The sequence below is a fragment of the Bombina bombina genome, chromosome 5 (genome assembly GCF_027579735.1).
Source record: "Bombina bombina isolate aBomBom1 chromosome 5, aBomBom1.pri, whole genome shotgun sequence".
In the NCBI taxonomy this organism is placed as follows: Eukaryota; Metazoa; Chordata; class Amphibia; order Anura; family Bombinatoridae; genus Bombina; species Bombina bombina.
Window position 1 is genome coordinate 310,431,139 of NC_069503.1, and position 19,681 is coordinate 310,450,819.

Genomic DNA, 19,681 nt, shown 5'->3' on the forward strand with positions numbered 1-19,681 from the left:
TGGTCTGAAGAGCTTACAATAAAATTGTGTTTGATGGGGGAAGGGGTAACAAACATTCTTGGCAAGAGAACTAATTTTCTTTTGCAAAAGACACAGTTATCTGTCATTGAAACGCCAGGTATGATCCTTTGGTCATATCTTTTACAAGTTAATTTTTTTCCCTGAGTATTATCTAAAAGAACAGAAATACATTTGTTTTTGTTGCCATCATTAACTCCATGAAGAGGCCATCAACACATCACAACTGGTTAGCAATAGTGTCACTGTTTTTTGTCTATCTTATCCAAAGACAGATACTATAAACAACAGAGAGAGGCTTGTGTTTAACAAGTATTAAATATTTGCCTGTTACAAGACAGTGGTTATTTCCATAATTGAAATGATTCTAGGTTTTTAAACAATCTATATATGTAAGAAACCTTTTTTGTAGATATACGATTATGTTATATTTGCAGCCATAACTTATTCCTGTGTGTTACCTACTAGCCAATGCATCATTAGTCAATGTTAAAAGCTGTGTTCAGTTTGTATTCTGGTTTCGCACTCCATCTAGTGTTTAAAATGAGAATTTACACTTACAAAAACAAAGGAAAAACAGTCTCATAAAACTACATCTGTTAATTCCATAGCACACTATTTTCACTTTCAGATGAATGTGTTTTCTCATGAATAAAAAATAATTAATTTAAAATACAAAATTTCAAATTGTATTAAAATGTAAAACTAATTAAAATGTTTAAAAAATAAAGTAACAATTTACATGAAACATGTAAAAATATATTTGCTTACAATTAAATATAATTTAAGGACCACTCAACACAGAAGAATATCATAATCTGTAAATGCATAATAAAAAGACAAAGCAGGTGTACTTAGTTTGAATTTCAAATGAGTAGTAGATTGCTTTCTGACACATTTTAAACTTTTTCTATTTTCCTCCTCCACTTGCATCATGTGACAGCCATAAGCCAATCCAAAATTCATATATGTATATTCTGTGAATATTGCACATGATTAGTAGGAGCTGGTGCCACAGAAAGTGTGCATATAAAAAGATTATGCACATTTAGATTATGGATGTGAATTACAAAGTTGTTTGCTCTATCCGAATAATAAAAGTTTAATTTTCATTTGAGGTGTCCCTTTAACATTATTTATTACATACAGGTAAATCAATGTCATACTATAAAGTACAAATATAATAGGGTGTCCATATGAAATAAGTGAAAACTTCTCATGTTTCAGGTTCCCCTTCACCTATATAATCGCTCCCAACATGCAAAGTTCAGTTCAAGAATAGTCTAAACACAGCTCCAGAAAATCCAGGTATGGAATATACACAAACATGAGCATCTGGATTGAACTTTATATGCTACTAGGCTGATAATTTTTTTTAAAGGGACAGTAAAGTCAGAATTTAGCTTTCATGTTTCAGATAGAGCATGCAATTTTAGCAATTTACTTATATTAACTAATTTGCTTCATTAATCTTTGTATCTTTTGCTGAAAAGCATACATAGGTAGGCTCAGGAGCAGCATAGCACTACTGGGAGCTAGCTGCTGATTGGTGGATGCACATATTTGCTTCTTATCATTTGTTCACCAGATGTGTTAAGCAAGCTATCAGGTGTCTTTTTTTTGTCATGGACTTCCGGTTGGAGGCGGGGCCGACAGGTAGCTGCAGGTAGCTGCAGGTGTCTCTGAAGCTCCGTGCCTCTATGTGAGGCTTAAACCACCTACAACCTACGCTGTTTTCCCTTGGCCTACACTAGGCTTGGGTACCAGGATCACGATCCGGCGAGGGCAGTCTACCGATAATAGCCTAATGGTGCACGGTGGCTGGTGCACAGTTATTCCTTGGAGACGACCGCTGCTGGATACCACAAAACTTGTATCTAACTTGTATCTAACTGATGGACTCTGCCTATCCCCCCAGTGATCGAAACTACAGCTTACCCGGACGTGGGATTGTCGGTGAGCTGCCTCTGGCCGTGCCGGGCCCTGCCACACTGGTCCCTGGGTGCCTGGTTTCACCCGACTTGGAAGCACGCTGCTTTGGCCCACCTGGAGGGGGCCATCTTGCCTGCACTAACATCTGAGTCCCCTGGTAGTGACGTAAGGGCTGGCGTGTGTGGATCAACCCCGCTCCGCCCCTGGAGCCTCGGATCTGCTGCAGTGAGGTGCCCGGTGAGATTCTGCACCCGGCCGGCTTGGATTTTCCTGTAGGTGTTCCCGCTGGGCCTCCGTATCACTCACACAAACGTCATCTTCTGGTGGGCCCGCTACACATCACGCTCCAGCGCCGATAGTCCGCAAGGATAGCGGAAGTGCTGAGGGAGCATTATCTCGGTAGAAGCTGTGACGGCCCACAAACAAAGGTACTGTTCCCGGTCCTTTGGCCAAAATGTACAAGGGTCTTGGTTTAAATTGCAGACCATAGGCAATGGGACAAGTCTATGTTACTATGGGCTACAGGTTCAATTTAATTCTGTAGCGTTGGAGCCGGTATTGCTCATTGGCCTACCCTTGAGTAAAAAATATTTCTGGGACTATCGGAAACGGAGTGAGGAGCCTCAGGACAGGGGCCGGTGCCGTGTTTGTGCTACACAGGCTGTGACCTCTGGATATCACTCTTTTTCTATTTGGGCACACTTAAGAGTGTGGCTGAATTGGAGCTATGCAGTATACTTGACTCTAACCACTGTAACTTTATGGTTTTTTTCCCAATTATCAAGGCTTCCTTATCTTGAAAAGTTCTACAGCTGGACTTGATAAGTGAAGGCTCATACTGGGTCGCAAGAACCTGGGGACTTAGTGCCTACTAAGCAGACTTTTTGGTTTTTTCAATTCCTTTATTTTGGTTTTGTTTCTTGTTTTTCTTTTGTTTTCTGCTTGTTTTTTTTTTTTTTTTTGTGTTCTAATTACTGATATATATTGTTCATTATGAAAGTTTTTTATACAAATTTATGCAGTTTAATTTGGGGGGGCTGTTCCCTGTGTTTCCTCTCTTTTTATTTAGACACATAGTTGGGCACTATACTAAGACACAGCACTTTTTCACCAGATACATTTCCAAACTGCCTGCTGATACCCAAAGCTTCTAACTTGTTTTAGTGGCAAGCAATATCTGCATGCTTGCTACTACGCCAGGTAATAGAAGACTTTTTTTTTTTTTTTTTTTGCTTAGGAATGATTGTCTTTTAGTTTGTAAATAATTCAAGGTTTACACTTAATATATAAGTAATTTACTTGCACATTGTTATTTAGCACAGTTCTCTATTCAGAGGGTACATAACGTTAGAATCGCAGTCAAGATTAGGATGTGTACCTTAATATAAGGTGGGTTTAATCACATTAGTAGTAACTGTGTTATTATTTCCTTGGTTAAGGGCATATAACCACAAAGCTACCTAACTCACTCTAATTTGCACGAATATAAGCTCTATTGAAAGCACTCTTTCAAAAAACACTGGACTGGAAGAGAGAGGGTGGGGTAGGGTAGAGGGAATTTTTTTTTTTTTTTTTTGCTCCCTCTTGTTTGTTCGTGTTCCCCTCCCCCTCTTCCCTCTTTCGAAGCATCTGCCACTTTACTAATACTCTCTAGGACTTTGTCTTAATATCTCGATCCATAGTGGGTTAACTGTACAGAAAGATCCGTAAGTGGATCAAGACAGGCTCTAGGTCCAAGAATAGGCAAACCTGTAGAACCCAGTCAGATATAGTCATATTTTTGTGGGTTCCAGCACACCGTGCCCGTCTTAGGACCCCGATACGCCTTACTCTCTGTCTCCCTCCCTCCTTTTCCCCTTTTTATATATATTTTTTTTTATTTTTTTTATTTTTTTTTATTTTAGACCTTGAATAATTTATCTAAAGTTTAGTGGCCCTTTGTTTCATGGACAGATACATGCTCCAAAGGAGTTCACCCTCCAATATGCCCCCCAAAGGCTAAAGATAAAAAAGGGAGTGGCAGGACTCTGGATGCCCAGCATTGACACTCCCCCAGAGAAAGGGATCCCCTCGGGTAATAGTATGACAGAATATGCAGCGGAAGTGGCTAAAATCCTGCTGCCGCAATTCGATCTGATTAAGTGCGAGATTAGGAACGAGATTTCCAATCTCACGGCAGAGGTTCGGCAGTTTTCATCAAGACTAGATGAAGCTGAAAGCAGAGTGTCCGATCTAGAAGACAGGCTTAATATTCATGATTCCACTGTGGATGCACACAGTAAAACGATAGCAGCGTTACAAGCAAAGATCGAAGGATCTTGAGGATCGCTCAAGACGTAATAATCTAAAAGTGATTGGCCTCCCCGAGTCGCCCGAATTTCAAGATTTACTGAATTTTGTAACCAATACATTACCCAAGGCATTGGCTGATTCCAGCTCCTGCCACTCCCTTTCAGATTGAGAGGGCACACAGAATAGGCCCACGCAGGGAACAAACCGAGGGCCAGAGACCGAGGCCTGTGATATTTAAGTTTGTAAACTTCCAAGACAAATTACTATACCTTAAGTATTACAGGAAAAGTATGCCCTTAGTTTTGGACTCGCATAAGTTACTACTTTTTCAAGATTTCTCCTCTGAAACTCTATCTAAGAGAAGAGACATGTCTTTTTTCTATGGTAGATTACAGAAAGAAAATTATAACATCAAAATGTTTTACCCTGCAAAATTGGTGGTATCCAAAGAAGGAATCTCTCATACGCTAAATAATGTTTTTGGAAGCTGATAATTTCTGTCGAGAAGCAGGCGTTCCTTAAAACATCTCGAGTCAATATTACGGGTTCTCCCAGAAGTTTCTGTGTGGTTAAAAAGTATGGCTCTGTGTGGGTTTTTTTTTTTTTTTTTGTGGTTCTTTCTCTTTCTCTCTCCGTCCCTGCTCCCCTCTCCCGCGCCCCTGCTGCCCTTGTTCCATTGCATTCGGTAGGTCTTCTTCCGTATGTGCATGACAACAGATGTAGGATTTGATGGCTCTTAATATTAATTTATTTTCCTGGAAACGTCGGCGGCATAACCTCCCCAATTAAACGGAAATCTATAATGAAGTACTCAGGGAAATTCAACCCTGATATAGTTTTTCTTCAGGAACTACACCTGAAACCTCCAGAAATTCCCAAACTGAAGAGTAAATGGGTAGGGGGAGGTTATAGCCGCTACTTCTAACAACCAGGAAAAGGGGGGGTAGCCATTTTGCTGAATCGGAAACTGGAGTATAAAATAACTAACACTGAAGTGGATCCTGAAGGCAGATTCCTGATATTGGAGATGGTGATTAAAAAGATCAAATATACACTATGTAACATTTAAGGGTCCTAACCAAACTGATCAGAATTTCTGGGCGGCCTTTAATGGCTAGATTACACTGATTTATAGGGCATAATTTAATTGTTGCAGGTGATTTTAATTTGACAGCTGACGCAACTTTAGATTGCTCTAAAAAAAGAGCCCTTAACAGCAGAGGTAGAAAAGTGCGCATTTTTCAGAAATTCCTGCTCACAGTTGGGCTTAGTAGATATCTGGCGGGTACAGAACCCGGATGCGCGAGTATTCACATGTGTATCACATGCTCAGCAAGCCTTCTCCAGGATTGATTACTTTTTGGTGTCGGACTCGTTAATAAGCTGGGACTGGGTCACTAAAATTGAAGATATAGTTATATCGATCACGCTGCCATCTTACTGCACTGCAAAACCTAATAGTTCGAATTCAGGGAATAAGCATATATATTTTCCTAGATTCTTAAGTAACAACCCCAGTTTTCAAAACTGGCTACAAATTAAGTGGGCAGATTATCATAAGATCAATGGTAACTACCTGGACAAAGTGGAAGTGTTTTGGGAGGCTTCTAAGGCCGTCTTACGCGGCGAAATTAAATCATATATGATACACTGGAAGAAGAAGTGTAGTCAGGCGGCTAGACAGTGTGCAAATCAAGTAAAAAACTCGTTTTAGAGCATATTTAAACAATCCTAGCAGAGGACACTGGGACGCTTATGTAAGGGCCAAGGCATTTCGTGACATGCAGATTAAGCAGAATAGCGCACTAGAAGAACTTAGAACTAAAGCTCGATACAGTGGGTTCGTAGGTAGATCCGCTAAGTTCCTAGCCAGAATAAGCTAAATCCTCACCTAGGCAGGTAATCTCTGCCATTAAACAAGGTACAATGAGGTTCACGAGCCACCCCGACATCGAACGAGTGTTTTTTGATTTTTTTCAAGACTTGTACAAATCAGAAACCGTCCAATTGCAGGACAGCAAATAAAATTCTGGTCGAAGATCAAGACCCCGAGACTAGCGCCGGAAGCCTTGGAAGTTATTAACGCTCCCATTTCTGAGGAGGTAGATCAGATCTGCAATTAAGAACGCTAAATCCAACAAAGCGGCCGGGCCCGACTCTTTCCCCATTGAAATTTTATGGAATATTACAAGCTCAGGTGACCCCTATTCTGTCTAGGTTATTCAATTCTATTTTTCAGATAATATCAAACTGTTCGCCTTCTTTTGCTGCGGCAAACATAACGCTAATCTAAAAAAGGGCAAGGACCCGGAGCTTCCTAGTTCATTTAGAACCTATTTCTGTCCTTAATACCGACTATAAACTATTAGCATCCATCATAGCTTCCAGATTAAAACCTTATATCGGGGACCTAATCCACGAGAACCAATCCGGATTCATGCCCGGCCGGAATCCTGTGAGAAATACCAAGGAATTATTAGTTCTCATTGAGTCTTATTGGAACAAATACAAGGCCTCTTATAGTAATGATACTCACGATAAGGGCCATTCTTACGGTCGATCGCAGAGAAGGCCTTCGACCGGGTCGGGCGGGACCATCTATTCACTACTCTAGAGAAGTTCGGTTTCTCGGTTTTTTCATAATTATATCAGGTTAATCTATAGTGCCCCCACTTCATCGGTCATTATTAACAATGTGACCTCCCAGCAATTTATTATGCATAGAGGGACCAGACAGGGGTGTCCGCTTTCCCCCCTATTATTAAATATCAGTTTGGAACCACTGGCCATACGATTACGTCAAGAACTAGAAGGTATTTTGTTCGCAAGGTGAGAAACTGGTCCTTCTATCATACGCGGATGATCTAATTGATATGTCCTATCTAATCTTTCGGTTTCGTTGCCAATTCTCCAGGATATTATCCAGGAAGTTTGGTGAGATCTCCGGATTCCGGGTTAACACATCGAAATCAGAATTAATGTGGCTCTATAGAAATCCATTAGGTGATGTAAACATCCCTTTGTCGAAGTCTCTCAGATTAACTATTTGGGGCTCTATATTTCCAGAAACCCAGAGGATTGGTACAAGTTGAATTACCGGTTCGGGGTTAGTTGCTGTAAAAAAAAAACTGGATGAATGGACCTCACTGCCTATCTCTTTATCTGCACGGGGTAACATTAATTAAATCAATCATTTTCCCGAAACTTATGTACATAATTTCAAAATATTCCGATATTTCTACACCATAAAGACATTGTCGCATATAATAGTGCTTGCTCCAGATTTCTATGAAAGGGAGTAAACCACGGATCGCCGTTCATCGACTCATGAATTCTAAGCTGGCCGCCGGGCCTCGCACTGCCTAACATCCAGATGTATAATCTAGTGACCATAGCTAGATTTTGCATTAGATTGGATAACGGGTAAGGACCAGATCTCGGCGTCCATTTGGGAGTCGCGGGTTGTGGGCCCCGTTTAATCTGAAGGCTTTATTACATTGCCCGATGACCTCTCTCCCTTCGAACATATTTAGTCTGTCCACGTTTAGGAATATAATTATAGCATGGGCAGAGGTTGTGTACTGCGTTTAGATTACTCCCCGTATCTCTCACAATATTTAACCATATGTGGTAATCCCCAATTTTTGCCCTGGACTCTCAAGTCAGGATATTTAAAGACTGGGATTTGAAAGGCTTAAATGCCATGAGTCAATTTCGGAGGACCTGACGGATATCTATTAACCTATACTGTAATTGCAAATAAATTCAGTCTAGGGTCGCGAGAATTTTACGCCTACCTTCAAGGTCAGACATTTCTTACAGGAGTTGCATAATAACTTCGGCAATAACTGGTCTTTGGGCGAGCTACAGCCAGGATCTCCCTATATGCAGCAGGGAAATTTGGAATTTCCCCTTTATATCAACTTGTAATTCAGAAAGCTTCGGATTTACAGGTAGGCGAGATGATTTCTAAATGGTCTATCCAATTCCCTGACATAGATGAGCAAACCATTGTAGGAAGTTTTAAAATTATCAACAGAATTGGGTCCCCACCGTTTGGAGAGAATCTCAGATAAAAATCGGGCTTAAGAGGTATTTTACCCCTGGCTTGCTTTCGAAATGGTATAATGCAAAGGTTTTATGCTCCAGATGCTCGCGGATGGATGCAGACTTATACCATTGTCTATGGGGTTGCCCAAAAACTCAACAATTTTGGAGTAAGATTGCATATTGGATGAGCGTGGTTTTAAAATTGGAGCATGAGTTAATTCCCATTGAGATTTTCTTTTTGGTGAGATATCAAGGTCTTAAAAAAAACTATCGCCTGATAAACACAATAATACTAACGGGGGCGCAATCTCATTCTTAAACTATGGAAGTCATGTTCGGCTCCCACATTGGTTCAACTTAAAGCGGCGGTAGTCAGTCAATATACAACAGAGCAGTACAATATGCCCTCCCCCGCACGATCAATACTTGCCCGCGTTCTCAGAAAATGGGAGAAATTCATAAGATCCCTGCCTCCAGCTTATCAGAAAAAAATGATTAAACCATTTAGGGAATCCGACTACCGTTTTGACAATATTCTAGCAGGCCATTTTCCCGAGAACTGGGCGGGAGGACGCGGAGTGAGGGTCGGGGGGGGCGATATGAGAGGGACCCCCTCTTTTTTTTTTTTTTTTTTGTTGTTGTGTTTTTTTCTGTTTCTCTTTCGGTGTGGCCTGTTTGTCATGTACTTTGTGGTAATTTGGCTGACTGATGAATGTGTACCATTCCTGGTTATATATTATACACTGATATATAAGTTGTAACCAAATAGGCAGATCAAGAGGAGTGGGGGGAAGGGAGGGGAAGAGAGGGCTCATAGGCGCGAGGAGTCCAGGCGTATTAGGGCGGGGAGTGCCGGAGCCCACTATATATGTCTGAGGTGGGGTCCTTGTTTGCTTAAATTGGCAGTAGTATAATTATAGAGACGAATTATAGATAGATTAGCTCGGTCAGAATGTTAGTGACCGCTTGTAATTTGGTGTAATATCTTTTTCTGCATATGTTGGTCGTTTCTGGGATTTTGTATATATAGCATATGACTAGACACTGCAATGCTGAGATCACTAGTAATCACTGGGTGGAGATACCCAGTGTCTTAGATGTAATTTGATACAACATATCTGTGGTGTACTCTCTTATTTTCATGTATTAGTATATCTTGTAAAAATTGTTTTTTTTGTGTAAAACATATGCTTTTGTTATTATCTCTTGATACAAATAAAACAATAAAAAATAAAAAAAAAAAGCAAGCTATCAGTAGTGCATTGCTGCTCAACAAAGGATATGAAGAGAATGAAACAAATGTGATAATAGAAATACATGGGAAAACAGAATTTATGCTTACCTGATAAATTACTTTCTCCAACGGTGTGTCCGGTCCACGGCGTCATCCATTACTTGTGGGAAATATTCTCCCCCCACAGGGAAAGGCAAGGAGAGCACACAGCAAGAGCTGTCCATATAGCTCCCCCTCTGGCTCCGCCCCCCAGTCATTCGACCGACGGTTAGGAGAAAAAGGAGAAACTATAGGGTGCCGTGGTGATTGTAGTGTATAAAGAAAAAAATTTTCAACCTGATTAGGAAAACCAGGGCGGGCCGTGGACCAGACACACCGTTGGAGAAAGTAATTTATCAGGTAAGCATAAATTCTGTTTTCTCCAACATTGGTGTGTCCGGTCCACGGCGTCATCCATTACTTGTGGGAACCAATACCAAGCTTTAGGACACGGATGAAGGGAGGGAGGCAAATCAGGTTACCTAAATGGAAGGCACCACGGCTTGCAAAAACCTTTCTCCCAAAAATAGCCTCGAAGAAGCATAAGTATCAAATTTGTAGAATTTGGCAAAAGTGTGCAGAGAAGACCAAGTCGCTGCCTTACATATCTGATCAACAGAAGCCTCGTTCTTGTAGGCCCATGTGGAAGCCACAGCCCTAGTAGAGTGAGCTGTGATTCGTTCAGGAGGCTGCCGTCCGGCAGTCTCATAAGCCAATCGGATAATGCTTTTCAGCCAGAAAGAAAAGAGAGGCAGCAGTAGCTTTTTGACCTCTCCTCTTACCAGAGGTAAACGACAAACAAAGATGAGGTTTGTCTAAAATCTTTTGTTGCTTCTAATAGAACTTTAAAGCACGAACTACATCTAAATTGTGTAACAAACGTTCCTTCTTTGAACTGGATTCGAACACAGAGAAGGAACAACTATTTCCTGGTTAATATTCTTGTTGGAAACAACTTTTGGAAGAAAAACCAGGCTTAGTACGCAAAACAACCTTATCTGAATGGAAAACCAGATAGGGTGGATTACACTGCAAAGCAGATAATTCAGAAACTCTTCTAGCAGAAGAAATAGCAACCGAAAACAGAACTTTCCAAGATAGTAACTTAATATCTATGGAATGTAAAGGTTCAAACGGAACCCCTTGAAGAACTGAAAGAACTAAATTTAGACTCCAAGGAGGAGTCATGGGTCTGTAAACAGGCTTGATTCTGACCAAAGCCCTGAACAAAAGCTTGTACATCTGGCACAGCTGCCAGTCGTTTGTGTAACAAGACAGATAAAGCAGAAATCTGTCCCTTTAGAGAACTCGCTGACAACCCTTTATCCAAACCTTCTTGGAGAAAGGAGAGAATCTTTGGAATTTTAATCTTACTCCAGGAGAATCCCTTGGATTCACACCAACAGATATATTTTTTTCCATATTTTATGGTAAATCTTTCTAGTCACAGGTTTTTCTGGCTTGGACCAGAGTATCTATCACAGAATTTGAAAACCCACGCTTGGATAAAATCAAGCGTTCAATTTCCAAGCAGTCAGCTGCAGAGAACTAGATTTGGATGTTCAAATGGACCTTTGTACTAGAAGATCCTGTCTCAAAGGTAGCTTCCATGATGGAGCCGATGACATATTCACCAGGTCTACATACCAAGTCCTGCGTGGCCACGCAGGAGCTATCAGAATCACCGAGGCCTTCTCCTGTTTGATCCTGGCTATGAGCCTGGGAAGGAGAGGAAACAGTGGAATCTCATACGCTAGGTTGAACGACCAAGGCGCCACTAATGCATCCACTAGAGTCGCCTTGGGATCCCTGGATCTGGACCCCGTAACAAGGAATCTTGAAGTTCTGATGGGACACCATCAGATCATGTCTGGAATGCCCCACAATTGGGTTAACTGGGCAAAGCCCCCTGGGTGGAGTTCCACTCCCCCGGATGGAAAGTCTGACGACTCAAATAGTCCGCCTCCCAGTTTGTCTACTCCTGGATGTGAATTGCAGATAGATGCAGGAGTGATCCTCCGCCCATTTGATGATCTTGGACACCTCGCTCATCGCCAAGGAACTCTTTGTTCCCCCCTGATGATTGAGTTGTACGCAACAGTCGTTATGTGTCCGACTGAAACCTTATGAACCTGGCCTTCCGCTAGTTGAGGCCAAGCCAGGAGCGCATTGAATATTGCTCTTAGTTCCAAAATGTTTATCGGGGAGAAGAGACTCTTCTCGAGACCATAGACCCTGAGCTTTCAGAGAGTCCCAAACCGCGCCCCAACCCAAAAGGCTGGCGTCGGTCGTGACAATGACCCATCTCCGGTTCTTGCGGAAACTCATTCCCTGAGACAGGTGATCCAGGGTCAACCACCAGAGAAGTGAGTCCCTGGTTACCTGGTCTACTTGAATTTGGGGAGACAAGTCTGTATAGTCCCCATTCCACTGATTGAGCATACACAGCTGTAATGGTCTTAGATGAATTCGAGCAAAAAGGAACCACGTCCATTGCTGCGACCATTAGGTCCTATTACTTCCATTGCACTGAGCTATGGAGGGTTGAGGAATAGAATGAAGAACTCGACAAGCGTTTAGAAGCTTTAAACTTTCTGACTTCTGTCAGGAAGATCTTAATTTCCCACAGAATCTATTATTGTTCCCAGAAAAGGAACCCTTGTGGACGGGACAGTGAACTCTTTTCTATGTTCAACTTCCACCCTTGAGATGCTGAGAAAAGCCAACACAATGTCCGTGTGGGCCCCTTGCTTTGGAAAGAGACGACGCTTTGGATTAGGATGTCGTCTAGATAAGGTGCTACAGCGATGCCCCTCGGCCTTAGGACCGCTAGAAGGGACCCTAGCACCTTTGTAAAAATTCTGGGAGCGGTGGCTAAACCGAATGAGAAGAGCCACGAACTGGTAATGTTTGTCCAGAAAAGCGAACCTCAGGAACTGATGATGAGTTTTGTGGATTGGGATATGCAGATATGCATCCTTTAGATCCACGGTAGTCAAATATTGACCCTGCTGATTGTCGGCAAGATTGTCCGAATGGTTTCCATTCTTGAAGGATGGAACTCTGAGGAACTTGTTTAATATCTTTAAATCCAGAATTGGCCTGAAAAGTTCCCTCTTTTTTGGGAACCACAAACAGGTTTGAGTAAAAACCTAAACCTTGTTCCCCGGAGGGGACTGGGTTTATCACTCCCATCTTTGATAGGTCTCTTACAAACCATGTAAGAATGCCCTGTTTCTTTATCTGGTATGAAGATAAGCGAGACAGGTGGAATCTTCCCTTTGGAGGAAGTCCTCTGAAGTCTAGTAGGTATCCCTTGGAGACTATCTCTAGTGCCCAGGGATCCGGAACATCTCTTGCCCAAGCCTGACGCGAAGAGAGGATAGTCCTGCCACCTACCAGATCCGGTCCCGGATCGGGGGCTACCCCTTCATGCTGTCTTGGTAGCAGCAGCAGGTTTCTTGGTCTGTTTAACCCCATATTCCAGCCTTGCATGGGCTTCCAAGCGGGGTTTGGGCTGGGCCGCGTTACCTTCTTGTCTAGCGGCAGTGGAGTTATTAGCCGGTCCGTTCCTGAAATTGCGAAAGGAACGAAAATTAGACTTGTTCTTAGCCTTAAAAGGCCCTATCCTGTGGGAGGGCATGGCCCTTACCCCCAGTGATGTCTTAAATAATTTCCTTCAATTCCGGCCCAAAAAGGGTCTTACCCTTGAAAGGATATTAAGTAACTTAGTCTTGGACGACACATCTGCCGACCAGCGATTTTAGCCAAAGCGCCCTACCCGCGCTACTATAGCAAAACCTGAGTTTTTCGCCGCCAATTTCGTTATTTGAAAAAGCGGGCATCCAATATAAAGGAATTAGCTAACTTTAATGCGTGAATTCTGTCCATGACTTCTTTATAGGAAGTCTCTTTCTGGAGCGACCTTTCTAGTTCCTCGAACCAAAAGGACGCCGCTGAAGTGACAGTAATAACACACGTAGCTGGTTGAAGGATGAACCCTTGCTGAACAAAAATATTTTTATGCAATCCTTCCAATTTTTTATCCATAGGATCTTTGAAAGCGCAGCTGTCCTCTATAGAAATAGTTGTGCGCTTCTCTAGTGTTGAAACAGCTCCCCTCAACCTTCGGGACCGTCTGCCATGCGTCCCTTCTAGGGTCTATTATGGGGAAACATTTTCTTAAATATAGGAGGTGGGGCAAAGGGATACACCTGGCTTCTCCCACTCCTTATACACTATGCTCGCTACCCTCGTTGGGTATAGGAAAAGCATCGTCGTGCACTGGGACCTCTAAAAATTTGTCCAATTTGCACAACTTCTCTAGGTAACTACCATAGAATCACAGTCATCCAGAGTAGCTAATACCTCCTTAAGCAAAGTGCGGAGATGTTCTAGCTTAAACTTAAATGCTACTATATCAGGTTCTGCCTGTTGAGAAATTTTTCCTGAGTCTGAAATTTCACCCTCAGACAGCCCTTCCCTCACAGCCAATCTGATTAATGTGAGGGTAAAATAGATAAGGCATCGTCAGCGTCTGATTGTTCATCCTTTTTATCTGCATTTAAAACCTGAAATCACGCTTTCCTCTGAAATGCTGGCAGTTTGGATAAAAGATTTGCTATAGAATTATCCACTACTGCTGTCAATTGTTGCATAGAAATAAGCACTGGCGCGCTAGGTGTAGCCTGCCGCGGGCAAAGCAGGTGTATGACACAGAAGAGAGGATGTAGAACTATCCCCACTACCTTCATTAGATAAATCATCTTGGGCAACATTATGAAATGTAACAGAGCTGTCCTTATTTTGTTTGGACGCTATGCACAATCATCACAAACACTCGAAGGGAGAACCACATTTGTCTCTACACACACAGAACATAGGTTATCTGATGGCCCAGACATGTTAAACAGATTTAGGCAGGCAAACAATGCAATAAAAACGATTTTAAACAAAAACGTTACTGTCTCTTTTAAATAATAAAATGACACACTTTATTTCTGAATGTTCAAAAAACTATGAAGGCAAATATCCGATTTTTATGAAATTTGGACCCCAGTGTCTTAATGCTTATAAAGTATTGCACAGCAAATATGGAGACTCTAGCTCTAAAACAAAACCGGAGCAAATTGTTGGATTTAAACCGTTTTTATACACCACAATCCCTGCTACAGCATTGCTGTAGCTTTTACCTTCCTTAGGGGTCAACCATCCACAGAAATAAGCCTTCTGGAGTCACTTTCTGAGTCAAAGGACCCTCTCACATGAGACTGCATGCACTGCCTTGAAAATCAACTGCGCAGCTGAAGTGCCAAAATGAGGCCTCCTCCCTCAGTACACTAGAGTGAAGGGGCCTTCCTGACTAGATTTAGGTGTCTAAAACAAGCCAGATCAATAAAAAACGTCCCCAAGTGTATATGAGCTCATAAAACATTTCCTATGCCATGATATTGCAATAAAACCAATCGATTTGGCCCCTAACAGTGTCTACCAGCATAAAATTCAAAAAGGGGAAGCCTGTTATCTTTTTTGCTGAGGTGAAAGAAAAATGGCCTTACCCGTTTTCCCTGAGGGGAAAAATGACTGTCATCTAGCATTAGCCTGTGTTGTTAGAAGGAGACTAGTCATACCTGAAGCAGATGAGTCTGCAAGCTGTTACCCCCAACTGAAGTTCTCTAGTTTCAACAGTCCTGCGTGGTAATAGTACATGGATTATAGTTACTTGTGCTAAAAATCATAGCCCCTCTTAAACAGAAATCTTCATCACTTTTCTGTTGTAGAGTAAATAGTACAAGCCAGCACTATTTTAAAATAACAAACTCTTGATAGAAGAAATAAAAAACTACAACTAACACCACAAACTCCTCGCCATCCCCGTGGAGATGCTACTTGTTCAGAGCGGCAAGGAGAATGACTGGGGTGGGCGGAGCCAGAGGAGGGAGCTATATGACAGCTCTTGCTGTGTGCTCTCCTTGCCTTTCCCTGTGGGGGAGAATATTTCCCACAAGTAATGGATGACGCCATGGACCGGACACACCAATGTTGGAGAAAGTTGCTTAAAATTGTATGCTCTTTATGAATCATGAAAAAAGTGGAGTTTCATGTCCCCTTAATTTGGTGAGATTTTACCCTAAAATGAAGATTAATAATGTGGGTTATTAATGGATCTCAGAATAAAGTGGCCACAACGTTTCCAGGTGGGCTTTAAAAAGTTCAAAATAAAGCACATCATGTTTTTGAAGAATTGTGAAATGTCCACCACGGAAACTGTAAAGAATGAGATCCTGCACGTAACCCTCCCCCCCCCCCATACAGTGAAAAATTACATATTTGCATTATTAAAGCTGCTAAATAGTTTGAAAGGTGGAAATCTCATCATTAAGCATGGTGTGTGTAAAACCGTTTAAAGCCTTCTATTGTAAACAAGAAGAGTTTGCAACCACTTTCTTCTGCGGGAGTATTAATATTCTGCATAGTTAATCTTCATTCTAGGAAAAAAAATCTCACCAAATTAATAAGAAACATAAAACAAGCCTTTCACAATAAACAAAAATTTAAAAAAATATATTATAAGCAATTTTTACACTATTATGCATATTGATAATACGCCCCTATTACACATGGCCCGGTTTTACCCATAATGTCCAAGTTCAAATGGATACATAATTAATTAGCAAATTTCGCTATTTTGGATTATTTGGATAGATCACACAAATTGTATTGATCCATTTGTACAGTGTGTAATGACAATAACAAACACAAACATATTACGTAATCCTTTAGAGGTGACAAAATGGCCTGTCTATGTCACTTTCATTCTGATTGCCAGTGTGGTTCCCAATCACAATAACCTAACAACGGAAACAATGCTACTGTGTAATGTACTGCATATTACAGATATCTGAAATTCCAATTCCTAAACAATAACACCAACTCTTGCTGCATTTGGCAAGTCTGCAGTATTGATCATTCCACAAATGCAAGAGAACCCTCACATCACACAAACTAGTCTACTAACCTGCCTCTTTGCAAGAGAACCTTCAAACATGATTTTCAAATACTTTGGAACATTACACATGCACTTTTGATTTGTGATGCAGATAGCTTTACAAAATAACAATAGTATGATAAGCTTTAGATCATTGGACCCATAGTATTTAACTGCTGTTTTCTATTAAAACTACAACATCTTTTTCTAGACTTGACCATTTCTGTGAAATTTCTCTAGAATTGTTTTTTCCATAATAACAAACCAATCCTATGAATGGACTAGCAACTTGAGAAATCTGGCTTTCTAGTGCTGGAGAACTAGAATGTGATAGGCTAAGATTACGTATCAGATAATCTCTACATAAATTGAGAAATGGGTCATTTCCTTATCTTGCTGTGACCTCCTCCTTGATGACTAGTATATATATTCTAGAATAGAATAAAAGTTACGTTTTAGATATCTGTTGGCATCCTCTGGAAATTTTTTTTCTACATTTTGGACTCTTTTCGGGAGGCATCTGGCAACTCCAGTCCAGCTTTGATGATGTAATTTCCTAGCGTGACTTCCGATAAGCTCGGTAGCCAACACAGCAGCTTGATCAGGCTTAGGTACCAAGGGCCAGTTTCTGGATGATGTTCTCCTAGGTAAGCACGCTTCAGCAACTGAGTTACACTTTGTACTCAGAACAAGCGGATTTACAAGAATGTTATGACTGCATCGACTACTAATGGTGAGTCTATTATGCTTATTCAACAAGTGGTGATACTTTACTTTGTTGTAGAGACACTGGTCATATTTATTTACTTGGTTTATATCTTGCGTGCAGTTTAAAAAGGTTTGCATTATACAACTTGGGGAGCATAACAGTCCCCGATCAGCCACTAGATTGTTATATAAGGAATTCCCAGTTGGCACAAGTATACAAACATTTAAATTGCAAACCATACAATATATATGTACTACAGCTTCTTTTTCTAGAATGGTTATCACCAAAGTGGAGTCTTGAGTAAATGATCTAACGTAAGTGTCTACAGTGATAAAAGTCAAATTGAGCTGCTATTGACTAACTGGGAGACAATCCTGTATAATGAGGCAGATGGGTCCCTGATAATAATTATAATTTTACTAGTTGGTAAGCCTGCCCAGAGGGCAGTCTATGAGTTGTAAATACAAAAAATAAAAAATAGAACTACAGAAAAAAATAAACACATTATCCAAAATAAAAAAATTCAACCTAATTCCTATGAAAATAAAAAAGCCCCCCCAAAATAAAAACACCACCCCTAATCTAATGCTTATTTTGGGGGGCTTTTTTATTTTCATAGGGATTAGGTTTAATTTTATAATTTTTGATAATTTGTTTATTATTTTCTGTTATGTTAGACTTTTTTATTTTTTGTAATTTTAGTTTAATTTAAACTTTTTATTTTTATTTTAATTGCTATTTTGTATTTTTAATTTAGGTAATTGGGATTAATTTAGGGGGTGTTAGGTTAGGGGGCTTAGTAAATTTAATTAGTTATTTGCGTTGTGGGTTTTGGCAGTTTAAGGGGTTAATAGGGTAATTTAGGTTTATTGCGATGTGGGGGTTTTGCAGTTTAGGGTTTAATATGGTAATTAGGTTTATTGCAATGTGGGTGGTTATTGCGGATTAGGGGTTAATTACCTTTATTATTTTGTGATGTGTGGGTTTGCGGTTTAGGTGTTAATACTTTGTCTGGGAGGTTAGTTAGTTTTTTTTTTTTGTTATACTTCATGCGGGCGGGGTGTTTTTTTTGTTGTTGTTGTAATGCTCCGTTTTGCCTTCGCTGCATCCCGGTGGATTCCAAAAATGAAGGTGGATTCTGTCACCTCCCTGCCATTTTCGGAATCCAGCAAAGCTGCATCCAGGTGAATTCTTTTGGCTGTGCGCACAGTCAACATTCTGTCGACTGCCTCGCGCTGCCAACATTCCATTGAGGATGCGTGTGCAACTGCCGCCGGACATTACAAACGCAATTATAGTATAGATATTACAATCTCAAAGTGCTTAATGTCCCTTTAAGTAAAGGTGAAGACTTTTGTTAATGTTAACAATCATATATCAGAGCTCATACCTACAAATATGATGTAGCATATCATATAGGGTAACTGACTTGCATTGACAAGGTTTTCAGTTCAAGCCCTCTTGACAATCCCTTGACAATCCCGTATATGTACAAAATCAATACATGCCTAGCTTTTTGTGATCACTTAAGAAAATATTTCTAATGTTAACCTTCCATGGAGACAGTATAGAAGTAGATTATGATTTATGATGCCAAGTAGATGTGACAAGCAACAGCTGTTTTACAGCTACATTTATATTTTTATCACTGACCTCTTCTTTTAGCAACAGAAAGTTCAACATACTGACTCACACACATACAGTTTTACATGAGACCTTTTTCTGTTGTATATATTATCTCTAGGTATGGATAAAGTGTCAAAACTTGCAAGTTTGCTAGATTTAATCTTCCAGCATAAACTGCTTCTTAAAATAAGTCCTAAGCATTTAAAAAATCTGCATTGCAAAGTTTATTTACAAAGCACAGCCAATACAATCATATTTGATAAATTACTATACATTAAGTGGGCACATGTTTAACATAGTCAAATTCTTACCTTTCTAAACTTCTCCATCTGTTTGAATAGATCAGGGTCCAGTTCCTGGGAGACATCTTTCATCCAGAGCAAAACGCCTCGATATTCAGTTCTAGCCTGTTCCATTCTATTTACAGTCAAACCAGGAGTCAGAGATAGCTCTGTATCTAAAGGTTTCCACTTCTTGATAAAGCCGACATAAAGGACTTCTCAAAGCGAGCCTAAATTAGGAAACAAACAGACATACTGAAAAGACATGGTAGAAAACGAGGCAGGGTGGATGAAAAATCAATATTTTTTTTTAAAAAAAATTGGTTTTGTAGGTCTCAAAACTGTATATTTCTGTCAGTAAAATAACATGCATCTTCACTACAAAAATGTTATAAAATAAACATACAGAGCTGAGATGTAGACCTTAACCCTTTGAGTGCTAAGCACTTTCCCACCTGGGTGCTAAGATTTTTTTTTATTTTTTTTTAACAATTTTTTTTTATCTTTCTTTT

The 19,681-nt window shown here is 40.5% G+C and overlaps 1 protein-coding gene across 1 annotated transcript in view; it reads right to left on the reverse strand.

Moving 5' to 3' along the window:
- The window catches only part of ICA1 (islet cell autoantigen 1), a 469,392-nt gene that overhangs the window by 241,871 nt on the left and 207,840 nt on the right, over positions 1 to 19,681 (reverse strand). The window contains 2 exon segments of the mRNA XM_053714096.1: positions 19,200 to 19,319; positions 19,321 to 19,399. Coding sequence (XP_053570071.1) covers positions 19,200 to 19,319; positions 19,321 to 19,399 — 199 coding nt within the window.